Source organism: Rattus rattus, chromosome 7 (genome assembly GCF_011064425.1).
Source record: "Rattus rattus isolate New Zealand chromosome 7, Rrattus_CSIRO_v1, whole genome shotgun sequence".
NCBI classification, from domain to species: domain Eukaryota; kingdom Metazoa; phylum Chordata; class Mammalia; order Rodentia; family Muridae; genus Rattus; species Rattus rattus.
Window position 1 is genome coordinate 119969627 of NC_046160.1, and position 26988 is coordinate 119996614.

Genomic DNA, 26988 nt, shown 5'->3' on the forward strand with positions numbered 1-26988 from the left:
ACCCTTTCCTGGAGCCTGCACCAGGGTTCAGATGGCGTTTGGTGTTTCCTCTGGCGTCAGAGATGTGTGCAGAGTGCAGTCTCTTCTGGTTTCGCAGGTGTGTCTGCCTCTCTGAAGGTTTAGCTCTCCCTCCCATGGGATTTGGGTGCAGAGAACTGTTTATCCGGTAGATCCCTTCAGGTTCTGGAGGTGTCTCAGACACAGCTGTCCTGCTGCTCTTGGGCCCTCCTCTACGGGAACCCAGAGGCCTTATACAGTTTCCTCTTGGGCCAGGGATGTGGGCAGGGGTGGGTAGTGTTGGTGGTCTCTTCCACTCTGCAGCCTCAGGAGTGCCCACCTGACCAGGCGGTGAGGTCTCTCTCTCACGGGGTTTGGGAGCAGAGATCTGCTGCGGGCCGGGATCCGCGGGTTTGGCACTCCCGGTAAACACAGGAAGTGCCCGGTCCTAGAGGAATTTTGCCTCTGTGTGTCCTGAGTTCACCAGGCAGGTCTCTTGCAGCAGAAAAGTTGGTCTTACCTGTGCACCGAGGCTCAAGTTCGCTCGTGGGGTGCTGCCTATGAGCTCTCCTCGGTGGCAGCAACCAGGAAGATCTGCACTGCCCTTTCCGGGAGCTTCCATGCACCAGGGTTCCAGAAGGCGTTTGGTGTTTTCCTCTGGCGTCAGAGATGTGTGCAGAGTGCAGTCTCTTCTGGTTTCGCAGGCGTGTCTGCCTCTCTGAAGGTTTAGCTCTCCCTCCCATGGGATTTGGGTGCAGAGAACTGTTTATCTGGTCGGTGGTGTCTCAGACTCAGGGCACCCGCTGTTGCTGTGCCCTTATCCAAGGGAACCCAGAGGCCTTATACAGTTTCCTCTTGGGCCAGGGATGTGGGCAGGGGTGGGCTCTTCCGCTCTGCATCCTCAGGAGTGCCCACCTGACCAGGCGGTGAAGTCTCTCTCCCACGGGGTTTGGGAGCAGAGATCTCGAGGCCTGTTTTTTGACCAATTATGTGGTCAATTTTGGAGAAAGTACCATGAGGTGCTGAGAAGAAGGTATATCCTTTTGTTTTAGGGTAGAATATTCTGTAAATATCCGTTAAGTCCATTTGGCTCATGACTTCTCTTAGTCTGTCTATGTTTCTGTTTAATTTCTGTTTCCATGATCTGTCCATTGATGAGAGTGGGGTGTTGAAATCTCCTACTATTATTGTGTGAGGTACAATGTGGGCTTTGAGCTTTCATAAGGCTTCTTTTATGTATCTAGGTGCCCTTGGATTTGGAGCATCGCTATTTAAGATTGAGAATTCTTCTTGGTGGATTTTTCCTTTGTTGAATTTGAAGTGTCCTTCCTTATCTTTTTTGATTACTTTTAGTTGAAAATCGATTTTATTTGATATTAGAGTGGCTACTCCAGCTTGCTTCTTCCGACCACTTGCTTGGAAAGTTGTTTTCCAGCCTTTTACTCTGAGGTAATGTCTGTCCTTGTCTCTGAGGTGTGTTTCCTGAAGGCAGCAAATTGCTGGGTCCTCATTGCGTAACCAGTTTGTTAATCTGTGTCTTTTCATTGGGGAGTTGAAACCATTGATGTTGAGAGATATTAAATAATAGTGTTTATTACTTCCTGTTATATTCATATTTGGTTGTGAGGTTATGTTTGTGTGCTTTTCTTCCCTTTGTTTTGTTGCCAAGACGATTAGTTTCTTGCTTTTTCTTGGGTGTAGCTTGCCTCCTTATATTGGGCTTTACCATTTATTATTTTTGTAGCACTGGATTTGTAGAACGATATTGTGTAAATTTGGTTTTGTCATGGAATATCTTGGTTTCTCCATCTATGTTAATTGAGAGCTTTGCTGGATACAGTAACCTGGCCTAGCATGTGTGTTTTCTTAGGGTCTGTATGACATCTGTCCAGGGTCTTCTGGCTTTCATTTTCTCTGGTGAGAAGTCTGGCATGATTTTGATAGGTCTGCCTTTATATGTTACTTGACCTTTCCCTCTTACTGCTTTTAATATTCTTTCTTTGTTTTGTGCATTTGGTGTTTTGACTATTATGTGACGGGAGGAGTTTCTTTTCTGGTCCAATCTATTTGGAATTCTGTAGGCTTCTAGTATGTTTATGGGCATCTCTTTTTCTAGGTTAGGGAAGTTTACTTCTATGATTTTGTTGAAGATATTTACTGGTTCTTTGAGCTTGGAGTCTTCACTCTCTTTTATACCTATTATCCTTAGGTTTGATCTTCTCATTGAGTCCTGGATTTCCTGTATGTTTTAAACCAGTAGCTTTTTCCGTTTTACATTATCTTCGACCATTGTGTTGATGATTTCTATGGAATCTTCTGCTCCTGAGATTCCCTCTTCTATCTCTTGTATTCTGTTGGTGATGCTTGTATCTACAACTCCTTCTCTCTTTCTTTGGTTTTCTTTATCCAGGGTTGTCTCCCTTTGTGCTTTCTTGATTGCTTCTATTTCCATTTTTAATTCCTTCACCTGTTTGATTGTGTTTTCCTGGAATTCTTTCAGGGATATTTGTGATTCCTCTCTATATGCTTCTACTTGTTTATTTATGTTTTCCTGCGTTTCCCTAAGGGAGTTCTTCATGTCTTTCTCGAAGTCCTCCATCATCATGATCAAATATGATTTTAAATCTAGATCTTGCTTTTCTGGTGTGTTTGGATATTCCGTGTTTGCTTTGGTGGTAGAATTGTGCTCCGATTATGCCATGTAGTCTTTGTTTCTGTTGCTTGGGTTCCTGCGCTTGCCTCTCGCCATCAGGTTGTCTCTGGTGTTACCTTGTTCTGGTATTTGTGACAGTGGCTAGACCGTCCTATAGGCCTTTGTGTCAGGAGTCCTATAAACCTGTTTTCTTTCAGCCAGTTATGGGAGCAGAGTCTTCTGCTTTCGGGCGTGTAGTTTTTCATGTCTACTGGTCTTCATCTGTTCCTGTGGGCCTTTGTCCCGAGTCCACCAGGCAGGTTGCTGGTAGCAGAAAAGTTGATCTTACCTGTGTTCCTGAGGCACAAGTTGCTCGTAGGGGGCTGCTGTTGAGCTCTCCCTGAGGGTGGCAACCAGGAGGGACTGCGCTGCCTCTTCCCTTGGGGGTCCCCATTCCCTGGGGTCCCAAATGGCATTAAGTGTTTTACTTTGGAGTCAGATATGTGGGCAGAGTGTAGTCTCTTCTGGCTTCCCAGGTGTGTCTGCCCCTCTTAAAGTTCAGCCTTCCCTCCCATGGAATTTGGGTGCAGAGAACTGTTGATCTAGTCCCTTCAGGTCCAGGCGGTGTCTGGAGTGCAGAGGACCTGCTGCTCAAGTGCCCCTATCTTCCAGTTCTCCTTCTCTCAACTCTTAAGTTTAGTAGTCGATTGTTGCCCATCACCTTGATTCACCACTGTGCGTCATCTGTTTTTGTACAAAATATAAAAATAAAAAAAATTGTATTGTCGTCTTTTATCCTGCTGGATCCAGCACCATAGTGCCCCAAGATATCTGCCTGATATCTTGGCAGAAACACATCCCATCTGGGTGCTGGACCAGTGTCTCTTGCCACTGCACAGTTTCCTACACTCAAACCGTCAGATAAACGAACACACAGCAAAATAACCTTTGATCCAATTGATAAGATACAATTGCCCACTTAAATATACAAAGCCCGGTACCATCCATCCCTTAGGAACATTGATAACAACCTGCAAATACACAGAGTAGAATCTTAATGTCACCTGTCATATTATCTGGCCTCAGCTGCTCTCCCTCGAATCCCTGATTTCTTTTTCAGCCATGTTATCATTTGAATACAGGAAGGCCACTGATTTTTTTCCCCCAGTTAAGCTTTTATTCAGCTACTTCATTGAAGTTATTTATCAGGTATTGGAGTTGGTAGAATTTTAGGGGGCACTTATGCATATTACTATCATATCATCTGTGAATATTGACAATTGACTTTTTCCTTTTCATATTGAAACCTCTTGATATCCCTTAGGTTTTTCATTGCACTAGCTATAACTTCAAGTACTATACTGGAGAGATACAGGGATACAGACCTGGCTTGTCTCTGATTTTAGTAGAATTGCTTTGAGTTTCTCCCCATCTAATTTGTTTTGTTATAATTCCCCTTTATCGTGATTGGAAATGCCCCTTTTATCCCTATTTTGTCCAAGATTTTTATCATGAGGAGGCGTTTTTGTTAAAGACTTTGTATTTTGTTCATGTCTTTTTCAGCTTCTAATGAGATGATCATGTGTTTTTTTTCTTTCATTTTGTTTACATTGTCTTTATTCCATTGCTTGATTGTTATAGTTTGAGTTATTCCTCTATCTGTGGCATGAAGTTACTTGATCACATTGAATAATCTTTTTGATGCGTTCTTAGAGTTTGTTTGTGAGAATGTTGTTAATCGTTAGTGCATCCTTGAGCTTTTTGGGAAACTAAAGATGGATGGTCTGCCCACGACTTTAGGAACAGATGAGGAGAGACAGAAGGATGTCTGCCAATGAAAGGATGATTCTATAGAGAGATAGAGACTCAGAAACAGAGAAACTGGAGAGGGAACGAAGACTTCTAAGGTACTGGCCATGCATTTTGGCTAGAAGTGTTAAGTTTGATATCCCTGGGACAAGGCAGCAACATGGAAACAGAGACAGGAGCTTCTGTTGTGACCCTCTGGTAAGATTCTTCTCTGATATGACGGTTCTTTTGGTTATCCCCTTGAATGCATTAAGTGATAGGATTTCTGTGGAGGTGTCTATGTAGGACTTTCCAGATATTGTTAGATCTTGAGAGCTCTAAACTAATTATTGGATCAAGCCCTTGGTGCATTCAGCATATGATGGCCATATTGGGAGGTTGTGATGGTGATAAAGTGCCTAATGGAGGAAGTACATCATTTTGTTGGGAAATTGGGACTATGTAGAAGTACGCAGTTCTCACATCTTGGGTTCTTTACTCACTGGTCTACTTAAGTGTGCCATGTTTTGTAGCCAAGGATGATCCACATAGAAGAACACAGTGAGTTTAGAATATTTGAAAAATATTTTATTGACAAAAAACCCCCAAAATAAACGAAGAAACCAGACAGAGACCTTAAAGCCATCAATGATCTCTAAGAAATTGAAAGCCCAAACTCCTTTGAGATCTGCCAGACAGACACAGGAGAGCAGGTGCCCACTTTTCCTTCCTGCCTTCATTTTCTTCCTGTCTGGAGACTCCAAGTTTTAATTGGTGGAGAAGTGATGAAGAAACAGGTATTGGAGCTCTGTAGTAGACCCACTCCACACTCTAGTAACCTGGTGGTAGGGGGCATGGTAATTCCTTGGACTGCTGCCCCAGCTGTCATTAGCTAAGTCTCAGAGTCATGGACAGAAGTCAAGGTCTGCAAGACAAACCTGCTATACCATGGCTCTTTCCTATGCCCTTCCACCTCTATTGCTCTTCATCTTTTGTCGTCTGATTGGAATCTGTTTATCAGGTCTCTCTCTAGGTGATCCTTGCTTGTCTCTCAACCCCTGCTTAGGGGCCTCTGCTCCTGCTAGGGCTACACAGAGGCCATGAAGCTCAGGCCTTCCTCTCTTGTATCTCTAGCATAGAGTTCAGAATTCCAGAGAGGTGGTGGTGTCTAGGTTTCAGGACTTCAGGGTTGTCTGTGAATTTTCTCCTTTATGAATCCAGTATTTTGTACCCAGGATCAGAAGCATATTCTACAAAAGGATTCCAACCTTTGGATGGTTCTGTCCCAAGATTCTCAGAAACACAGGTCTTTTCTGTATTCCAGGGTTGATGGAACTGGTACAAAGGAACCTGACAGGATATGGTGATGCGAAGGCCAATGGAATAATTCATTCAGCTTCAGCTGGGCCATGGCTGCCCAGCTTTCCTCTTTCTGGCCTGGTTGAAATCTGTCTCATCTTAGGGATCAAAAAATTGTGTCTTCTTTTATCATCATTGTGTTTAGGAGATGATGCTGACAGGATTGGTTCCAAGGTTGGTCCCTTCCCAGTTGGATACAGGCAAGATAGACACTTATTTCTTCTTCAGTGATTCTCTAGCCCAACAGAATGGATAAACTAGGCAGGAGACTATGGCCCTTCTGGCCCTACCCAGTGTCTTGGCTGCTGCTGTGATGGTGTTTTAGGTCCTGGAGGCTGTGCCCTGTCGAATACTAATGTCCACATAGTTCTTCAGAGAGAAAAGAATTGAGGGAGGTTGGGTCTAATGGACAGAGTATAGTGAAGTGAGCAGACAGTGTGATCTGAGTCAGGCTGCTTGGCACATTGGATAGGGTCCTTCAGGGCCTGTGGAATCCCTTGCCATCATAGGAGGTTGCTTAAGGCCCTTGTCCAATCATGTTCTTGTATTCAGGAACCAGCGTCTGCTTCAACCCTACCACTGAGGAGAAGATCCACTTTACCTGTGGAGCAGAGTAAATAAGACAAGATCAGGACTGCACTCTGACCTGTGTTTCCTCTCCCACCAAGAGAGATAGCTCAGCCAGGCAAGTACCCATCCCTAGAGTCTCTAACCTGTTACATGGGTGTCTAGAGGATTGCATGTTGATCAGACAGGGATTGTATAGGGGAAATGTGTGCATAGAGTGGGAATAAGTGTCAAATAGATCTGAACTACATGAGACGAGGATGAGGATACAACATGGGACAGAATGCGGACAGCATGGGAACTTCATAGGGTCAGTGAATAGGGACAGTGTGGTGATAGAGTGGGGTTAGTACAAGGACAGAATGGGAGATGAGGTGAGACAGCATGGAAGAAGGTACACCTGGGAGAGAGTTCATTAGACACTAACAATGTGCAAACAACATTAGAATTCAGGGAACATAGAGAAATGTGCAGGGATAGAGTTGGTGACAACAGGGAATATTATGGGACAGCAGGGTTTATTGTCCGGTTGTGTGCAGAGTGTGGAGACAATGTGGGAGCCAACATTGGCAGTATGAGACACTAGGGACAGTGTCAGGTGACAATAAAAATAGGGACAACAGCCTGGGATAGCATACCAAGGAGGAAAGGACTGTGTGGGGGCAGCATGAGGCAGCACAGTGATAGAGTGTGGACATCTTGGGGAATTATGGAGACTGCATGGGACACTGTGAGTCTGTGTCATAGAGAAGGTTAGGCGGCATTGCCCAGCATGTAAGACTGGTCAATAGCATGGGACAGTGTGGGGCATAGCTGATCACAGAGACAGTATGGGGAACAGTGTAAGGACTGTCTGGACACTGTGGAGATGTTGTGGCTGACCTTGAAGAGTGTGACAGCAGCGCTGTAGCACACACTGAGCAGGAAGAGGCTGATGAAGATGGTGATGGTCGTCCAGAGCCCGTCCAGCTCCCCATCCTGGGCCTCAGCACAGTCATCATCCACTTCCATCCCTGGACAGAGAGGGAAGTCAGCGTTTGTTTATCCCAACACTGTGCGGCTAGGGCCATTCCTGTGTGACAGGAGGCTGCATAGAGGCTCAGAAGAGGGTTACAGCGAGACTGGGCCGGCAGACCCTCCCTGGGGCCATCTCTCCTTTCTGATCTCTCTCTGGACCAGAAACTTCAGCTCCCCAAAGTGCTGTAGTTTTGTCCCTGAGCTCACCAGACACCCTGGACCTGATGGTGGCCTGGCCTATACAATAGGTCATTTTGTGTGTCCCAGCCTTGAGTTCTGAGCCTGGCTAGGCTGAGTCAGGGCCTGTGCCTCTCATGGGTAGTGTCTGTGTGGTCTTCCTGATCCTGTATCTGCTGATGACCAAGAACTGAGGGCCAGAGGGATTGCAGAGCTGATTCCCCATGATGCTAGGACTGCAGTTAAGATCCACAGTGGGAAGTGAGTAAGTTATACAGTTTTGGATGGGTGCCAACTGTGTGAGGTTAGGGGCAGCATCCCAGGGTCAGGGACAGATTGACCCCAGGGAACTCATGTGTGCATGAAAATGTCTGTGGGCATCTGAGACGGAGGAAAGTTGTATCTGTCATAGCTGGCCCACTTGTGAATGTTGGGACAATCTTGTGTGCAGTCCTTGTTTCTTTTCATCTGTGAGTAGTGCACAGGATGCCCATGTGAGGTTCCTGTGTGTGTGTGTGTGTGTGTGTGTGTGTGTGTGTGCGTGTGTGTGTGTGACTGTGCTGTGCTTTTTAAGATGTGTGTGCATGCATACATATGGGCCTTTTGCCCTCAGGGTTGCTCATCACGTTGTGTTTAATGGGTCCATGTTGATTCTCATGGGCAGTGAGAGAGCAGTGACAGTTATCTGCATTGTTACATTAGACTTAGTCTCTGGAATGCTTATTGCATTGAGTGGTGGAATAGCAAGGGTCTGTCTGATATCCTGTGACCATATGTGTCCATTGAGTGCCTTCGTGGGATCCTTGGCCAGGAAGAGGGGTAAGGGTGGACTGAGGGAGGTGGAGTTTGGGTCGTCCTTACTTTGGTGATATATTCTGTGCCCACTATAGATGTATTAGCTAGAGGAAGAGAAAGTGAGAGGGTTTGCCTTGGGATAAGCTTCCACTTTTCTTTGAGAGGTAAATTCTGTTCATGCCAGCAAATCAAAAGTGCTGGGTCTGGCAGTGTAGACCACATTTTTTCCTTAGTCAAACCTCAGGCCTCAAACCCTGGACGCCTCTCAGCCCATGACCTTGCTGGACTCTATGTCTCAGAAAGAACCAGGACATTTTTGCAGGGTCCCAAGGCAGAGCTGGGTGCTTTATTTACACAGAGAAAGGGGGTAGAGGTAGGTGTTGGCATCCTTTCGGCCAAGAGGGGCCACTGGACTCTGGGGTCATTTACCAGGAGAGTGGGAGAGACTCTTCTCAGTATGGTGGTTGTGCAGGCCCTCATGCAGCACAGAACACGTGAAAAGGTTTCCCCGTTGCCATGTTTCCTTCTTCACGTTGAGCTTGCTGTAGAGGAAGTAACTCTTATCTGTGTCTACAGTAGGCAGAGTGTTCTTGTAGTTCTCCTGTGGCTGCCCGTTCATCTGCCACTCCACAGAAATGTCCCTGGGATAGAAGCCTGTTATCAAGCAGGTGATACTGACTTCACTCTGGGTCATCTGTTCCTTGGGAGGTGGCATGGTGTATACCTGTGGACCTCGTGGTCTTCCTGTGGATACAGAGTGGTCAGCATGGAGGTCAGTAAGAGGGCAGAAGTCTACTTAAGTCAAGCTCTTTCTATGGCCTACTGCAGCTTCTACACCACACACCCTGCTGCTCCCACCTTCGGATTTGGAGATGGTTTTCTCGATGGGGGCTGGGAAAGCTGCACTGGTGACCTTGCATCTGAACGTCCTGCCATTGAGCCAGTCCTGGTGCACGATGGGGAGTTCACTGACTGAGCGTAAAGTGCTGTTGGACTGCTTCTCCGGTGGGTGAGTCTGAGCTGTGTGGACTTCCACGTCATCTATAAACCAGCTGAACCGGACCTCAGGATCATTCTGGCTAATGTCTACCACAACACATGTGACCTTAGGAGTCAGAGTGATGGTGAGCACATCTTTGGTCTTTGGGGGGAAGATGAAGACAGATGATACTTCTGAGCCTGTACATGAAGAAGAAAGGTGGAAATATGTCACTATCCTCCAACATGGGCCTCTGAGGACATTCGTTGGACCTGGGGCTGGAGTTTAAGGCCTAGTGACTTACCTGTACATATGCAAGGCTTGCAAACACCTCCACCGTTTCTGGGCACTGCAGAGAGAAGGCTGTGTGTTATTGGTGTCTATAGGTGAGAAGGCCCCAGGTTGGTTGTGGTGTGGGATCATGGCAGGCTCTTCCTGGGTATGACCTTTTGCAGGTTGATACTCTAGTCTACCTCTGTATGTCATGATGCAAGGGCATCTTACCCAGAATACTCATCAATGGGTGTAAAGGACATAGAAATCTCCAGAAGGGAGAGAAAGGAGAATTTTTGGTCTCCCGGGCTGAGGTCTCTTCCCTGGTGATGTCTGCCCACCCTGGTTGGTGTAGGCAGTCTAATACCTTACCCTCACCTCTAGTGAGCCCCTCGTCCCCTGGTTGTTCTCTCACCAATTTTCTTGTCCACCTTGGTGCTGCTGGCCGGGTGGGCTACGTTGCAGGTGACGGGCTGGCTGGGCCAGGTGCTGGAGGGAACAGTCACTGAGCTGGTGAGAGTGTAGAGCCCAGACTGCAGGACAGCTGGGAAGGTGTGCACACCGCTGGACAGGGCTCCAGAGTTCCAGGTCACGGTGACTGGCTCAGGGAAATAGCCCTTGACCAGGCATCCCAGGGTCACCATGGAGTTACTTTTGAGAGCAGTTCCAGGAGCCAGTGGATAGACAGACGGGGGTGTTGTTTCAGCTACAAGAATAAGTATGCATGATCATTCTGTCTGACAGGTCTGGACCCAAGCTTCTACAAGTCCTCCATTTTGTACCCTCCCCAAGTCCCTGGCTGTATAAATGGAGGAGGCAACACCCAACCATTGGGCTTGCCAATGTCAGCCTCACCAGGCCAGATCACACCTAATCCCTTTGAGCCTAGGCCCATTCCTATTACACTTTCAGGAAATGGCCCAAAGAGCCTTGCAGTATGGGTATCTCTATTCCCCCACCAACTGTCCAATGCAGGTATCTGTGTTCTAATGCTAAACCTCTTACCCGTGGGCATATAAGCTGCACACAGTTTGGACAACAGTGAAGCCCAAACTGAAGTCGGGGTCATCCCTGCTGTCTACTGTATTCTCCTGTGTTTGTCAACTCCTAGGCTGCTTTACCTGCCTTGGTCTGTTCACTAATGGTCCTTGATCTTAGGTTCTCTGAACTCTTCATAGTCCAAGATCTCTGGCCTTAGCTTTGTTTTGCTGGCCTTGTCCTTTTAGTTGGCTTTGATGCAAGTAGGTTTAGCACTCTCTGTTCTTGGGTTAGGATTCACTTGTGGCTCCTACACAGCCCTCTTGGCTTTGCCTGCACGTGTGTCCCGCATTAAGTCGGCCCAGCCTGCTAAACATGTGTCCTTTGACACAACTTTTACCTTGGTTCTCCTCAAATCTCACAGTTCTTACAGGTCACCAGGTGCTCCCCTCCCCCACTTTCCAGGGACTCAGCATGGGCCTGTCTGGTTTGACCTGGGTGCTCAGTGCCTCCCCTCTCCTTGCGGTGTATTCTCACTAATGTGACCTTGGTGAACTCAGCCTTGGCTTCTCCTCTGTTCCAGTGTTGTCTTCACAGTGCCATGGGTTCTGCCTTTGCTTTGCATGGGGCTTGTATTGCCAAACCTCGGGAAGTCCCTTTCCTTTCTCAGTAGTACAGGGCCCTATAAGTTGGACAGCGCCCCCATTTGTATAATGCTGGTCATCACCTCACCTCGCCCTCCTGTCCCTTGTGTCCCTTGGGTCCTTCCCTCTATCCCCAGGGCCATGCTAGTCTCTGCTGCACCTGAGGTCTAACACCTCCACACACCTCCTCCCTGCTCAGCCCCTGATCCTCACACCTCCTTCCTTTTGTAGGTTGACCGTGTGTCCCTGTATAGTTGGGACAGATTTGATCTTCCTGCTCTTCTGTTTCCACAATCTCGGTGGATCATATCCAGAGCCCAGGACTAACGACCCAAAGCCTGTATATTTCCTTTGTCTATGCCAACCGTTAGGATTCTCCCTGTGCCTTTCCCTTTCCCTTCTCAGCCAACAGTCCTTCCTCATGTCCCCCTATTCCCTAGATCGTTTTTCTCTTAGCTCTCAGTTATTCTTGGTACCTGCATGAGCTCAGCAATTCCCGGGTCCTGGGCTCTGCCTCTCAGTCCTGAGCACCTCAGTTGGCTTCTGCTAGACCTGACCCGTTTTCCTATGCACTTCTTCTTTCCTTCCTGGGGACTTGGGCCTGCCTACTGCACATATAGCCTTTGCCCACCCCGATCTCTCCCAACACTGGACTTGTTTCTTGGGCACTCCCTCCACTGGGCACTTACTCTTTTCTAAAGACAGTCCCTTGTAGATTTCCCACTCCCTCCCACGACCTCCTGAACTTTCGGTCTTGCCCTCTTCTCCTGGTCCTAGATCCAGATGTGTCCTTGCTATGCTAGGCTCCTTTGTCTTGTTGCCCTGGCTCCTGGAGCCAAAAGAACTCAGTCCCATCCCTCTCATCAGTGCAGAAAGCTGGATCAGCTCCAGCCTAGACCTCCTGGCTCTTTCCCTCCCTGCACTCCACCATGAATTACGCATGCCTTCTCCTTCCTCTCTGCCATTGTCTCCCTATCATGCTACCATTTCACCTCAGCCTTGTTCCTCAAACCCCTGGCCCTGGTCCCAGCAGAGTGATTTCTAAGGCCAGCTCATCGGCTCATGGCACCATGTGGCCCTCAATCTCATCTGGACTTCTGTCTAGCTAGTTCCTCCACATTCCCACCTGCCTTGCTCCCATTCAACTCTTTAGTCAGAACCTCCTCTACTCCAACCTGTCCTCCTCCTCAGGAGCTGCACAGCTTATTCCCTACACCCCACCTGCCTTAGGTCTACTGTAGGTGCTCAGGGCTTCCAGAGGCTTCTCTGATGTTCCAGATCTCTTACCTACCCTGGGTGACCTGTGAAATGTTCAGTCTGGTTCCCTACACTGATATCTGCCTCAAGTGCCCTGCACTTGCTCATTTCTGGAATCCTACACTTCTACTTCCCTTGGTTTCCTTTCAGATACTCAGCTTTATCTCCTAGAGCCTGCTAGCCACACTGTCCTTGTAGTGGCTCAGCAGGGCTCCCCACATTCCCTTCTATCCCAGATACTCTATAGTCCTTCAGCCTGCTACCTTTACACCCACTGGCTCTAGCTTCGTGGACTTTGTTCACTTAGGACATTCCCACTTCCACCAGTCTTAGTTTCCCAGTGACCCCTAAGCCTGGAATCCTCCATGACCTTTGCTATCCTTTCTCTACACATCTTGGATCCCCACTCATAGGTAGACTAGAACCTGCTCCCCTGTGTCTGCCTAGCCTGATTCTCTAGCACCATTTCCTCAGCTACCCTCCAGCCCCTCTGCCTGGACCTCCACATAACTAGGGCTCCAGCTCTCATGTAACTGCTCAGCCTGACTCCATACATTTTCACCTATCCCTGATCCTCTATAGCTGCTCACCCTGTTCTCCCATTGACCGAGTCCCCACAGATTTCCTGGAGCTCATCAGCCTGGTTCCTCTTCTACCCATCAGCTCTGTCTCTCTGTTACTTGTTCAGCAGGAGGCCCACCCTCCCACTGGCCTCAGTTTCCCTGTAATTTTACGCCTAGTATATTTACTTATAGCTCCCCCAGTTCCTCCATGTCTACACAGCCTGGATCCCTAGAAGCTGACTAGATCCTGCTCCCCTGTGTCTACTGCTTAAGCTGGTCCCCCACATCTATCTCAGCTACTGAGTATCTGCTTGGCCATGATGCCTGCCCTCCCTAATGTCCCATCTCTCCTGTAGCTGCTCAGCGTGGCCTCTTAAACCTCCTACCAGCTTCATCCCCTGGATCTGCTCAGCCTGGATCCCACACTCCCCCTGGCCTCTGTTTCCCTGTAGATTTCAGCCTGGAGCTTACATTTAATAGCTCCAGCTGTCATGGAGATGCTCAGCCTAGGCCTCCTTACAGTTACCTATCCCTGATCCTGTGAGCTGCTCAGCCTGCTACCCCCACACCCCTTGTGCTCCAGATTCCCAGCAGCTTCTCAGCTTGGTCCTATCCTTATAGCCCTTCAGCTACAGCCTGGCTCTTTAGTGTTTGCTCAGCTGTGCCCCCCAACCCCCTGTGCCTGCATTCCCTCCTTGGCTCTTCCTGTGACTGCTCTCAATCCCCCCCACTACCACATGCACCAGTTTCCTTTCTACTGGTCTTCAGTGTTTTTTTGACCTGGATCCCACAGTCTTACCTGCCTCAACTTCCCTGTAGCCACTCTGCCTCTGTTCCTGCCCTTCCACTTGCCACATTTCCCCTGTATCCTCTCAGCCTGCATCCCTCATTCTATCCTGCCCCTGTTCCCCTATAACTACTTAACTTCCACCTCTCCTGACACTCCTGGTGCTGCCCCGCCTGGGTCCCCACACTTTCACCTGTCCTGGTTCCCCTGGAGCTGCTCTGCTCTGTTCCCCACACTTCTACCTTGTTGGCCCCTGGTGTTGCTCTGCCTGGGTCTCTCCACTTCTACCTTTCCTTGCTCCCCAGACACACAGTGCCCCGTCCCCACACTTCCCATTTGGTCCCCATACTCTGCCTGGGTCTCCACAGTCTCCTGGCTCCCCTGTTGCTGCCCTGCCTGGGTCCCCACACCTCCACCTGTCCTGGCTCCCCTGGAGCTGCTCTGTCTGGGTCCCTACCCTTCTACCTGTCCTGGCTCCCCTGGAGCTGCTCTGTCTGCCCCACACTTCTACCTGTCTTGGCTTCCCTGGTATTAGTCTGCCTAGATCTCCACAGCACAACCTTTCCTTGCTCCTCTGGTGCTGCCCTGTTTGGGTTTCCACCCTTCTACCTGTCCCGGGTTCCCTGGTGCTGCTCTGCCTGGGTCCCTACCCTTCCACCTGTCCTGGCTTCCCCGGAGCTGCCCTGCCTGGATCCCCACACCTCCACCTGCCCTGGCTCCCCCGGAGCTGCTCTGTCTGGGTCCCTACCCTTCTACCTGTCCTGGCTCCCCTGGAGCTGCACTCCCTGGTCCCCCCACTTCTTTTTTCTTTGGTTCCCTGGTGCGACTCTGCCTGGGACCCTACATTACCACCTTTCCTGGCTCCACTGGTGCTGCTTTGTCTGGGTCCCCACACTTCTACCTGTCCTGGCTCCCCTGGTGCTGCTCTGTCTGGGTCCCCACACTTCTACCTGTCTTGGCTCCCCTGTCTGCCTAGATCTCCACAGTACAACCTTTCCTTGCTCCTCTGGTGCTGCTCTGGTTGGATCCCCCACTTCTACCTGTCCTGGCTCCCCAGATGCTGCCCTGCTTGGCTCTCCACACTTCTACTTTTTGGCTCCTCTGGACCTGCTCTGCCTAGATCCCCACACTTATTCTTTCCTTGGTCCCCTGGTGCTACTCTGCCTGGATCCCCACAGTTCCACCTTTCTTAGCTCCCCTGGAGCTTCCCTGCCTGGGTCCCTACCCTTCCACCTGTCCTGGCTCCCCTGGAGCTACTCTGCCTGGGTCCCCACACCTCCACCTTTCTTAGCTCCCCTGGAGCTGCTCTGCCTGGATCCCCACACTACCATCTTACCTCCCACCACTGGTGCTACTCTGCCTGGGTCCCCACACCTCCACCTTTCTTAGCTCCTCTGGAGCTGCCCTGTTTGAGTTTCCACCCTCCCACCTGTCCTGGCTCCACTGGTGCTGCTCTGCCTGGGTATCTGCGCTTCTACCTTTCCTTGCTCCCCCCACCCCCATCCCCCATCCATGGCGCTGCCCCATTTGGGTCCCCACACTGCACCTGTCCTGGCTCCCCTGGTGCTGTTCTGCCTGGGTCCCTACCCTTCCACCTGTCCCAGCTCCCCAGGTGCTGCCCTGCTTGTGTCTCCCGCCTCTCCTTTTCTTCCCCTTGCTTGGCTCCTCTGGCTTCCCTGGTGCTGCTCTGCCTGGTCTCCACACTTCCACCTTTCCTTGCTCCCCAGGTGCTGCTCTGCCTGGGTCTCCACACTTCCACCTTTCCTGGCTTCCCTGGTGCTACTCTGCCTGGATTCCCACAGTTCCACCTTTCCTAGCTCCCCTGGAGCTTCCCTGTTTGGGTCCCCACACTTCTACCTGTCTTGGCTCCCCTAAAGCTGCTGAAAGTGTTCCCCACACTCTCGCAGGCCTTAGCTCTTTAGCAGGTGCCCCTTCTTGGGTTCTGAGCTCTTGACTTCCCCTGGTTCTCTGGAACCTCCACTTACCCTGATTCCCCTGAGCTTCTCAGCTGGTGAGTTTCTCAGTTGCTCAGCTCCCCTGAGGCTCATCTTGGCAGGGACCCTGTCCCTGGCTGCTACACCAGTCCCACTGCTGTTGGGCTTACACTCCTGGCTACTACTGCACTGTCTTCCCCAGGATGGCTTGATGCCTCCTTCCTTTTGTGCTGTCCTTAGCATCAGAAGCCCGTTTGATGCGGGCTGTGAGACCTTAGATGTCTCTGCTGTGGGTGTCAGATCAGCTTCTGACAGGGCACATAACTCTTTCGGTTGTTTGTATTTTATTCTCCTGAATCTGTCACTGTCCTGGATCTCCATTAACCCCATTTCTACATGCCAACCTGCCAGATCTGGTTCTGAAAGTGTCTCTAACACCACCAGCTTTGTAGCTGCTCTTCGAGGTTCCCTAAGCTCCTGGAGGTACCTTAGGCATCCAGCATTTCTATCTACCCAAGGTCATCCTCATTTCCCCCTTTGGTCCCCCGATTTCTGTGTTTGCACTGCTAGCCCCAGTATAGCTGTCCCCAATCCCCTGTGATGCTCAGCTGTATCTACCACTCCTACCTACCCCATTTCCTCTATAGTTGATTAGAAGGTCTGGTCTTTAGAGTTCCAGTGCCGTCTCATAGCTCTGCCATCAGCCCCAGCTTCCCTTTGCTACTCACTCTGGTTCCCTAAGTTCCCAGTATCTGAACTGAACCCCCAGAACTCCCGTCTGTCCCAGTTTACTTGTGTACTGCAACCTGGATCACAGAGCTTCCAGAAATGCCCTGAATCACAGCACTTTTATCAGCCGTAGTTCCCATGGGCAGGTCAGCCTTGTGTCCTTAACTCTTAACTCCCACATGGTCTAATTCTTCTATATCATCTTCATTTGGTCCCTGATACTGCCATCTGTCATAGGATAACCTATTCCGACAATCTTGCTATTGGACTCATGGGGAAGACCAGCCATCTTCTCCCAGGCCACCTCTCTGCCCAGCGCTGGTCATTCTTAAATGTCTTGGATCCCCACTTACCCTGGCCCTCTATGCAGATCAGCTTGGTGCCCCAGGCTTGCATATCCCTAAGTCCATGACAGCTGTTAAGCCTGTTCTCTCAGTTTCTGGGTTTCTCTAGTCATCCAGACTCCTATGCCCTGAGTCCCGGTAGGTGTTTTGCTGGTTCTCCTGATCTGCTGGGCTTGCTCTGCCTTCTCCAGCTCTCCTGTTCTCTCAGCTCACTGGAAGTTGTCCTGCCTGATACTTTGAGTGGCTTGGGCTTCCCTCTACTTTTCTTTCTCTCCTTCAGCTCAGGTTTGCTTCTATTTCCTTAGTAAGTCTTGAATGCTGGGATGGTTCCTGGAACCCCAGGGTGCTTACTTTCTGCTTCTCAGAAGGTCTGAAGGCATTCCCAGGCATGCCCTGGAAGCTCCCTCCCTCTGCCCTCCGGGTCACTTACCACAGGGCTCAGCTGCCTTGGTTCTATCAACCTGTAGTCCAGGCCAAACTGATTCCGCAGTCTTCTGGATTTATTTCATCATCTCCTTGTGGTTCAGGCTTGTTGTCTATGGGGTTGTGCAGCTCTAGCTGCCTGTGATTGTCTCCCAAGCACTCGCCAGAGTCTTCTCAGTTGACACCAGGCTGCTGGCAAACACATTTACTGTTGAACACACAGGCTTCCTCTGCTTGGGCTGGTCTGTCAACTTCTTCCCAATCTCCTGTGATAGGATGGCTCAAAGATCTGGAAGGGCTACAGATGCTGGCTGTCTGTGAGGTCTTCTTCTGCAGCTTCATTCAGTGCTGACCCCTTTGTCATGTGGAAGCTGTAAAAGCAGATGTGATTTGTTCCTGGCTTTCTCTTTCTCAGAGTCACAGCATTTGTTCCAGAGATGCGAATGCCACCCTATTTCCACCCTATGATTGAGTAAGAACATGATTGACAGTGGGTGGCATAAGGTATTTCCTGAGGTTCCCCTTTATTCTGGGCGGGGGGTTTCTGTGTCTGGACATGAGGGGGAGTCCAAAGCTGACTGAGATTAGTTCATGTGGATGTGTGGGAGTAGTTGATGTAGTACTCTTGAGACTCAGGGGACAAGGTAGGAAGCCTGGATGTGCTCCTACTCTGTGCACCTGGGCCTTCTGGGTCCCTGAGCTGGCTGAGGCTGAGTGATTATGCCCACTCTTTCCTGACCAGCTCATTGGAGAGGGTTCATAGCCTCTGGGCCTCTTGTTCATGTGTGATCTAAGTCCAGCTTTGGTGGCTAAACCTCTCTGTCCCTGTCTCTAGCTAGTGCTATCTCAAGAAAACACCGATAAGCCTGGTGTGCCGTCCAAACTGAATGGGTTATAGAAGAGGCTCGAGGCTCTGCCTGAGTTTCCAAGTAGAGGAAATTATGTCTTCAGACAGAAGCATTGCTGAGACTCAGGAGAATGCCTTGGATAAATTAAGAAGAGGCACGGACCAGAAGGTCTCTAAAACGGACTGCCATGGGAACCTGATGGTTTACATTGTGGAATCAGGGATTCCAGTTCTGGTCTCAGGGGCTCATGAGAATACGGAATGAAGTAATCAAACCTGCTCTGGCACGCGATACACAGGTTAGTGGATCCCCCAGAGTAGAGGAAGGAGCTCATTGCAGGTCTGTGCAGGAGGAGTTAGGTACAGATATTGGGAGAGGGTGACCTTCAGGGCCTCAGGACTATGTAGATGGGAACAAATTCTGAAGGGTCATGGGACTGGCCATCCTCACTAAAGTGAGGGTCCTCAACTTGAATGATTGGGACTGCTATGAAAAGCCAGGTGTCTCTCTGGGTTTAGAGACACTGACAGTATGTAATGGAAGGGAAGGAAGAATGTGTTGTGAAGTGTCAGAGAAAGAGGTGAGGAGCCTGTAGGTTATGTGGGCCTCATCAGAAAGACTGCTATGTGGAGAACAAGAAGCAGATTGTTAATCAGGATGGTTATGTCTGGTCAGAGGTGCCCATGCTGGGTAATTGTAGTGTAGGACGCTGGGGTGAACCTCTGTAAACAGAAGATCCACATTATGAGGTCCAAGGATCAGACCCAGAACACAGATTTAGGAGCTTGTGCTGGCCGGGGAAGAACATAGGTTGAGGAGGAGGCTTCTTGAGGAGTATTTCTGGGTAGGATGTGGGTCAATACACAGGAATGGAGGGTGCTGTCTGTGTCAGTGCCAAGTTGAGAAGATACAGCTTTCAGAGCAAAGGCAGGCTCTAGGTCTGTGAGAATGTTGATACTCAGCGGACCTGAGATGAAGAACTATCATATCATAGTCACATATGGAACCTATAAGCCAGAGTGAGACAAGGTACCTATTAAAGAGCAATAACCAAGGGTAGACAGAGTTGAGGACATGGCTGGAGAACCATGTGCTGATAGGGCTGTGGTTGGTCCCTGGATACTCTCATGGATCCTCTCTTTGACTATGAAGCTCAGGAGGAAAATGCATCAGAGTGGTAGGTAGAGAGTCTTCCTTGACCGTTGGTCCATCAGCATTCTGGATATAGACTAGCCATGGAGATGGGTTCAGAGTGCCACAGGCCTGATATAACCTGATGATCTGTATGTTAAAAGGTGTGAAGGTGAGGTGGGTGGAGCTACAGGTGTGTATGTAATGCTCATGGACCGAGTTATGGATTCTCCTTCACATTTTTAGACAGTTAGGGCCATGAGTGGGCTGAGTACTAAGTCTACAAGTGCCTATGTCTGTCATATACACTCTCTTTCTCTTGCACCAAGTGTCGTAGTACCATCCATCTTATACCTGGCCAGCATATGGGGACATTTCTGGCTGTACAGTGACTCTTAGTTGCCTCATCATTAAGCGTGGCCTGGAGGTCAATAGCCAAGTCCAGTGCCCTTTTAATCTACCTTAAAGTATGAGCTCTCTTCCCTCAGCATCTCGTTGACTATGTGCACCAGTACCTAGTCTGCATGGGTCTCCGCAAACAGAGACAGCAGTGTAGGTCTGTGTGAATCAAGAAGTATGTTCAGTTTAATATGACTCAGTCCCTGTGTTGGTTTAAGATACTAGCGTTTGATGCTGGGATCTTTGTTTTGGGCACATTCAAGTACAACATCATTTGGCAGAATGTTTCCTTTTGATAATTAGCTCAATTCTTTACATATCACAAAGTTTAAGGTACAACTACAGTGCAGGTTATAAAACCTTTCTAAAGTGCAAGCGACATCAATCCTATAGCGATGGACTCTAATGGTTGACGCTATTGATGTGACGTCTGAAGGGGCTTGGAGGTCGGGAACTGTTGTGATCTCAGTCACACAGCTAATGCAAAGGTCAGCAGGCTGTTTAGTGTCTGGAGTAAAACAGACTTCTTGGAGGAAAGCAAGGTATAATATCTCTCTTGTCAGAGGCAACTCTGTGTGTTTAACATTCTAGATTCCCCATTGTCTGTGAGCACATGAACATTTTTATGTCCTACACCTGCCCAGTCAGACTGTCACCGGCAATGGAGTCCACCCAGCTAGGAGACTTTGGATTGATACCTGGGTTATCCAAACAACCAAGGAAGAGTCCTAAGTCACGTGAAGGAAGAACTCCCTTTTTTCTCTCCTGGGGTCCTCTGTTCATGCTCCTCCTGTTGACAGCCCTTCTCTGTGAGAATTGCTCATGGGGTGAACCTTGGACTCAAGTGGTGGATTGTAGATCATCACCTATCAAGGGTACCAAGGAGGAGTCTAATCTGAGCCTGTGTCAGGGCCAAACTCTTCTTCCCTCAGTTTGATGCCTTGCATATCTCAGTGACATGGAGCTTTGTCTCTGCAGAGATGGAAGCTGTTGGCCCTGTACTTGCACAAGTGCCCTAAGTGTTCAGATGAGTTACTGTGCCTTGCCCTCCAGTGCCAGGGGGCTGGCGAGGGTTCCATGCATTCTTCCAGTGGAGGGTGTACCAATTCCTCACTCATCTCTCATATCCTTCTAAAATCCTAGGTGGACCCACCTGTCTTCCTCCATCCCATGCAAAGTCCAAGGATGTGGTTATGACCATACTGTACCCCCAGAACACATGTCATCATGGATGTGAGTCAGGGTGACCCAGATCCAGGTTAGCTGGTCCATAGGTGACAGGTAAATGCACACGACATGGATGAAGCCCTAGGAAGAGCAGTAGAATGGTCCTGATTTTCTCAAGGATGCTCATGCCAGATCCATGTGAACCAATTTGCTGAGCATCACGAAGTTTACATGTCTTGAGCATGTACACTCATTTGCATGCAAATGGACACATGTAGCAGCGTGGGTCTATGGCCACCATGTAGAGCACCACGTCCACTCATAGAACCCTCCTCGATATGCACATGCTGGACATCTGAGACAGATACAAGCATCACCTTCTAAGTGTTTCTGTGCCTTTCCATAACCCATACAAATAAACACAGAGGGGGTCAGTCTATGTCTAGATGCCCTTCCTCTGCTTACAATCATTGTTTCTTCATAGCTGAGCAGTATGTCCCTCCTCCCACTTGTCTTAGGGGTTTACTGCTGGGAACAGACACCATGACGAAGGTAAGACTTACAAACAACAACATTTGATTGGGGCTGGCTCACAGATTCAGAGGTTCATCCCATTATCATTAAGGCGAGAACAAGGCAGCAATCATCGTAGGCATGGTGCAGGAGGAACAGGGAGTTCTACGTCTTTATCTGAAGGCTGCTAGGAGAGTACTGTCTTCCAGGTAGCTAGGGTGAGGGTCTCAATCCCATGCTCATAATGACACAACTACTCCAACAAGGTCACACCTTCTAATAGTGCCACTCCCTGGGCCAAGCATATACAAACCATCACACCAATGCCTCTTTTGGAGTCTGGGTATCACTAGACACGGTCTCTGTCATCACTCTGACTCTCTGCACTTGGTTACAAATGGGCAGGCAGAAGGTAAGGAAGGATGTACCGCCACTGTCCTGAAAAGGTCACAGACTCTCTCCATCTAGTCTGGTTTAGCACTGAGGTGGCAGACATACTAGGAGGGGTCTTCAGACTACTATTAGGTTCTGTATGTCTAGCTGAGCTCTGGGACCACGATATGGCAACTTTGGGAACTACTGTCCCGAGGAGAGCGGAAAGCAGACCTGGCCCCCCAGAGAGGCCTGTTTGTCTAGCCTAGGTATTTTTTACCGGTCTTTCCTCCTTATCAACCCACTCTGCCACACAGAAAATTAAGCTAGCCCTACCTTGTTGGTGCAAACACTAACTCCCCCCTCTCTGTGCAGAGCTGTGTAGAAGTTTTGTCCAGTTCTTCCTCCCAGTCTCATTTTCTCTGAATCAGTACTGAGACTCAAAATACATATTACAATATATATTACCTTGGCCATGTTGCTATGATTTTCAGTTATCAGATCATAATTTAAATTATCCAATTTATTCCAGTCTACATCTGCTCTGTGGCTGAAGACCTGTGCTCAGTTACTATGAGTTTGTCTTATCACATTTTCCCACACTATTCTGCGTCACCTGAAACTATGCCTGGTGTCTTTCTGCCTCCAGATGTTCTACATTCTATTCTTCCCTTTTGTATAGCCCATCGATTTTTTTAACTTGATTGGTGATACATCCATATGATACACACGATATTCTCTCAACAGAGCTGGAACTGATGTGATCTATGATGAGTCCTAGATGGGGAGCTGGACAGGGTTTGGATAGCCATCACTGTCTTCATCAGCCTATTCCTGCTCAATGTATGCTACACTGCTACATTCACACTCTTCAAGGTTGGCAATACCACCACCTCAATGGCATCTCACACCTGCATTCTGCATTTGCAATCCCTCAATAAAAATAATGCAAAATAAACCAAACAAAGAAACTGAAGCCGTGGTGTGTTCCGATGCACCTCTACATTACACCCTTTACTCCAGACATCATTCCTTGCAGTGAGTCAGGGGTATGTTTCCAGGTCTCTGGCTTCTGCTGTACCATTAATAATGGACCTGCAGCAGGACTCTTCTTGGATATCCTGTTGTTGTTCTGTGTCATGGAAAATTTTCAGCTTGCAAGGTGTAGGACCAGCTCCTTCATGTCCTCTTAGTAGTTGACAGACAGCTGATGCATTGTGATGTTGCCTTGCTGTTCTGGACACTATCCCCACCTTGACACATACTTGGATTCCTCATTTTCCTTTGTATCATCTTGCAGTTTCCCATATGACTAGAGGGGCTAAATGGAGAAGTAGTCCCTGGCTTGCTTACTTGGATTGGATTTAATGGTCTCAATAGGCTCACCTTGAATGGTTAGGCAGTGGTTTTATGACTTGTGGTTTGATTGGAGTAGGTATGGCCTTATTGGGATAGATGTAGCCGAAGTATAATTTTCTAATTTCTTAGGGAAATCAGTTAAGCCATATGAACTTTTGCAGGGGCAGAAAGGTTCAGAAGAATAAATCATGTTTGGCTAAAGCAGATATGTGAATGGATGTTGAAGCAGACACAGGTGAGAGGATATTTTGCTGAAGCAAACATGTGAGTAGACATGTGATGTTTAGAAAGAATAAAATATGTCCCTACAGACAGGGGAGGAGCCTTTGGCCTTGGTTTGCCTCTCTGCCTCCCTAGCCTTTATTGAGGAAGCCCAGGCCTGGTTCACCTTGTGTCTCACTGCTGATCTTTGCTTACCGTGACTTTGTAGAGAATAAGTTACAAAAAACTTCTTGTGATATTCTGGCAGTGCCTCTGTGGGCTTGGGCTCATTGCTGGAGCCTAATGGTTCCTTCTGGTTGTAACTGCCATTGATGATTTGCATTGGTGTTTTGCTAGAGGGCTGGAAAACTGACAACAATGATTGGAATAGCCCCCAAAGAACTATTTCTAAACAGGTTCAAAACCTCCATTTCCTATCAACCATTCTTCCACTACCTCTGGGGTTTGGTGGGCTAGAAGGGAGGTTGAAGAGCTTCAGTAACCTTATTAAAGTATGTTTTGAAAACTCTAATATTACATGTGTCTTTATTGGAGGATGTGTGTCCCTGGGGTTTGCTTTGTGGTCCAAGTGCCCAAGCCATGTCCATTGTTGCTATCTTGCTGCTGCCTGCTGATCCATATGTAGAACTGCCATGTCTTTTTCAGCATCATGTCTGTCTACATGCTAATATGGTTCCTACCATGCAGGTAATGTAGTAAGCCTCTAAATTTATACCAAACCCCAACTAAAGGTTTTCATTCTATCTGAGCTGCAGTCATCATGGTGTCTTTTCACAGCAATAGATAGTGATGAAGACAGAAGGTGATACCATGAGTTGGGTGTTAATGTACAGGCCTGGCCATGTTTCTTGGTGAAATGTAAATGTGCCGACTTTGGATGAGGAAAGCAGCCAAATGCTTCAAGTGGTGTTTAGTGAGTCAGCACAGCAGGGGCAGGGAAGCGGGTGGTTCTGAGATAATGAAGATTATGACAACTGGGCTCAAGTCATTTCAGAGGAGACGAATATTTGTATGTGGTCTAAGGATTATTCTTGCAATATTTTGGTGATGAATATGGCTGTTTACTGCCCTTTTCCTCTGGCTGGGACTAAATTAAAGAGTTTTGGATTAATGGCCTTGGCAGAGGAAATTTTATAACAGCCGAACATTGACCTTGTTTCTTGGTTATTAGTAGCCAGTCTTATGTACATCAACCATGAGAGAGACTCTCAGAAGCCATCTAAGAGAGACCTAGTACAGCAAGTGAATTTTGTGGAGATGGCCCACCATTTTTCATGGCTTCAATGGGTAAACTCTGAATTACAGGACCTTCAGAGATTTTATCCCAGGACTGCTTCTTCCTGCTCATAAGCTTTTCCAGTCACTATTGCCTAATGATTCTTGGTCATTAACCTTTCCTTTTGGGCAGATTTTTCCCCAGATCAAGGAGAGATGTATTCTCATTTAACAAAGCTATGTCAAGAAATTAAGGATTTCATAATTCCTAATTATGATTTTATAGATTCCCTAAAATATATGAGTAATTTCAAGTCCTCTGTAACATGAAAGTTCTAAGTAGAGCTCTATAAAGTTTAATTTGACCCAGGCTAATTGCACTGAGGAGAGAAACAGGCCTGGGACAGATGTGTGATCAAGGAAAATAATTATTCTAGGTCCTTCATGTCCAAAAAAATCCATGCGTGCACTCTGATAAAGCAAGGAGATATCAAACTGTTGCTCTGAACCTATAATGAGCTTAAAGAATGAAGTTATAGAATGAAGTTATTGAATGAAAGTTTGTATTTACTATTGACATCCATGTGTAACTCCCCTTTCTGTAACATTTTATGTGTGAATTAATTCTTTATCAAATAGAGAAAATTTTAAGTAAAATCTACATATGTAAAATGTATAAAGGGATGAAAGCAATAATAAAATTTGAATGTAGCCATTTCTTCTATGTACAAGAGTGTTTGTTTTTTTCTACATGGGAGACTCCTTTGTCTCCTTCTTAATATTTCTCTTCTCTTTTTTCTCTGGTGCACACAGAGTTAATGGTCTCTGGGCAGCTTTTCTGATCAGTGAGTGGCTACCAAGTTAATGAGCTTTCTATTGACATGTTTATATAACTCCCTCTTTCTGTATCATTTTTTTTTGAATGAGGTTAATTGTTTCTTAAGTAGAGAAATTTTGTGTATAATCTATAAATGGCTGAAAGCAAGACTATGTTTGAATATAGCCATTTCTGGTACGGGCAAGAGTGGGTGTTTATTTCTTATTTTAGACTCTCTGTTGTCTCCTTTTCTCTTTCTCTTCTCTTTTTTTCTCTTTCTTTTTTCCTGCCCAATTCACAAAGAATTAATGAACTCTAAGCCTCTTCCATGATCATTGAGGAGCTATCCAGGAAATGAACAAAGAAGCAGAGTAAGATAATTCCTTTACTTAATCTCCTGCTGTTTGTTAAATGGCAGGTGTCCTTCTTCAGAAGTCTATAGATTGCTTCCTGGTTGCTGCCACAGTGGAGAGGTCATAAGCAACACCCCATGAGCAAACTTGAGCCTCGGGACCGCAGGTAAGACCAACTTTTCTGCTGCAAGTGACCTGACTGGTGGCCTTGGGACACACAGAGGCAAAATTCCTCTAGAACCGGACACTTCCGGTTTTTAGCAGGAGTCCCAATCTCGTGCTCCCTGCCTCCAGCTCACTGCTCCCAAACCCCGTGGGAGAGAGAGCTCACCGCCGAGACAGGTGGGCACTCCTGAGACTGCAGAGCGGAAGAGACCACCAACACTGCCCACCCCTGCCCACATCCCTGGCCCAAGAGGAAACTGTATACGGCCTCTGGGTTCCCTTGGATAAGGGCACAGGAGGAGGAAATCCACTGCGTCTGAGACACTGCCGGAACCTGAAGAGACGGACCGGATAAACAGTTCTCTGCACCCAAATCCCGTGGGAGGGAGAGCTAAACCTTCAGAGAGGCAGACACGCCTAGGAAACCAGAAGAGTCTACACTCGGCCCACATCTCTGACTCCAGAGGAAAACACCAAACACCATCAGGAACCCTGGTGCACGGAAGCTCCTGGAAAGGGCAGCGCAGATCTTCCTGGTTGCTGGGGCCGCGGAGAGCTCATAAGCAACACCCCACAAGCAAACTTGAGCCTCAGGACCGCAGGTAAGACCAACTTTTCTGCTGCAAGCGACCTGCCTGGTGAACTCAAGACACAGGCCCACAGGAACAGCTGAAGACCTGTAGATAGGAAAAACTACACGCCCGAAAGCAGAACACTCTGTCCCCATAACTGGCTGAAAGAAAACAGGAAAACAGGTCTACAGCACTCCTGACACACAGGCTTATACGACAGTCTAGCCACTGTCGTGAGTAGCAGAACAAAGTAACACTAGAGATAATCTGATGGTGAGAGGCAAGCGCAGGAACCCAAGCAACAGAAACCAAGACTACATGGCATCATCGGAGCCCAATTCTCCCACCAAAGCAAACACAGAATATCCAAACACACCAGAAAAGCAAGATCTAGTTTCAAAATCATATTGGATCATGATGCTGGAGGACTTCAAGAAAGACATTAAGAGGGTTGGGGATTTAGCTCAGCAGTAGAGCGCTTGCCTAGCAAACGAAAGGCCCTGGGTTCGGTCCCCAGTTCCAAAAAAAAAAAAAAAAAAGAAAAAAAAAAAAAAGAAAGACATGAAGAACTCCCTTAGAGAAACACAGGAAAACATAAATAAACAAATAGAA

The 26988-nt window shown here is 48.0% G+C and overlaps 2 gene segments (V, D, J or C); one reads left to right on the forward strand and one right to left on the reverse strand.

Moving 5' to 3' along the window:
* The window catches only part of LOC116905412, a 154238-nt gene that overhangs the window by 111831 nt on the left and 15419 nt on the right, over positions 1–26988 (forward strand).
* LOC116905410 overlaps positions 6294–26988 on the reverse strand; it is a 978601-nt gene continuing 957906 nt past the window's right edge. Inside the window, 6 exon segments of the C gene segment in view lie at positions 6294–6377; positions 7226–7356; positions 8762–9076; positions 9191–9511; positions 9616–9660; positions 10000–10290. Of these exon segments, the coding sequence occupies positions 6294–6377; positions 7226–7356; positions 8762–9076; positions 9191–9511; positions 9616–9660; positions 10000–10290 (1187 nt within the window).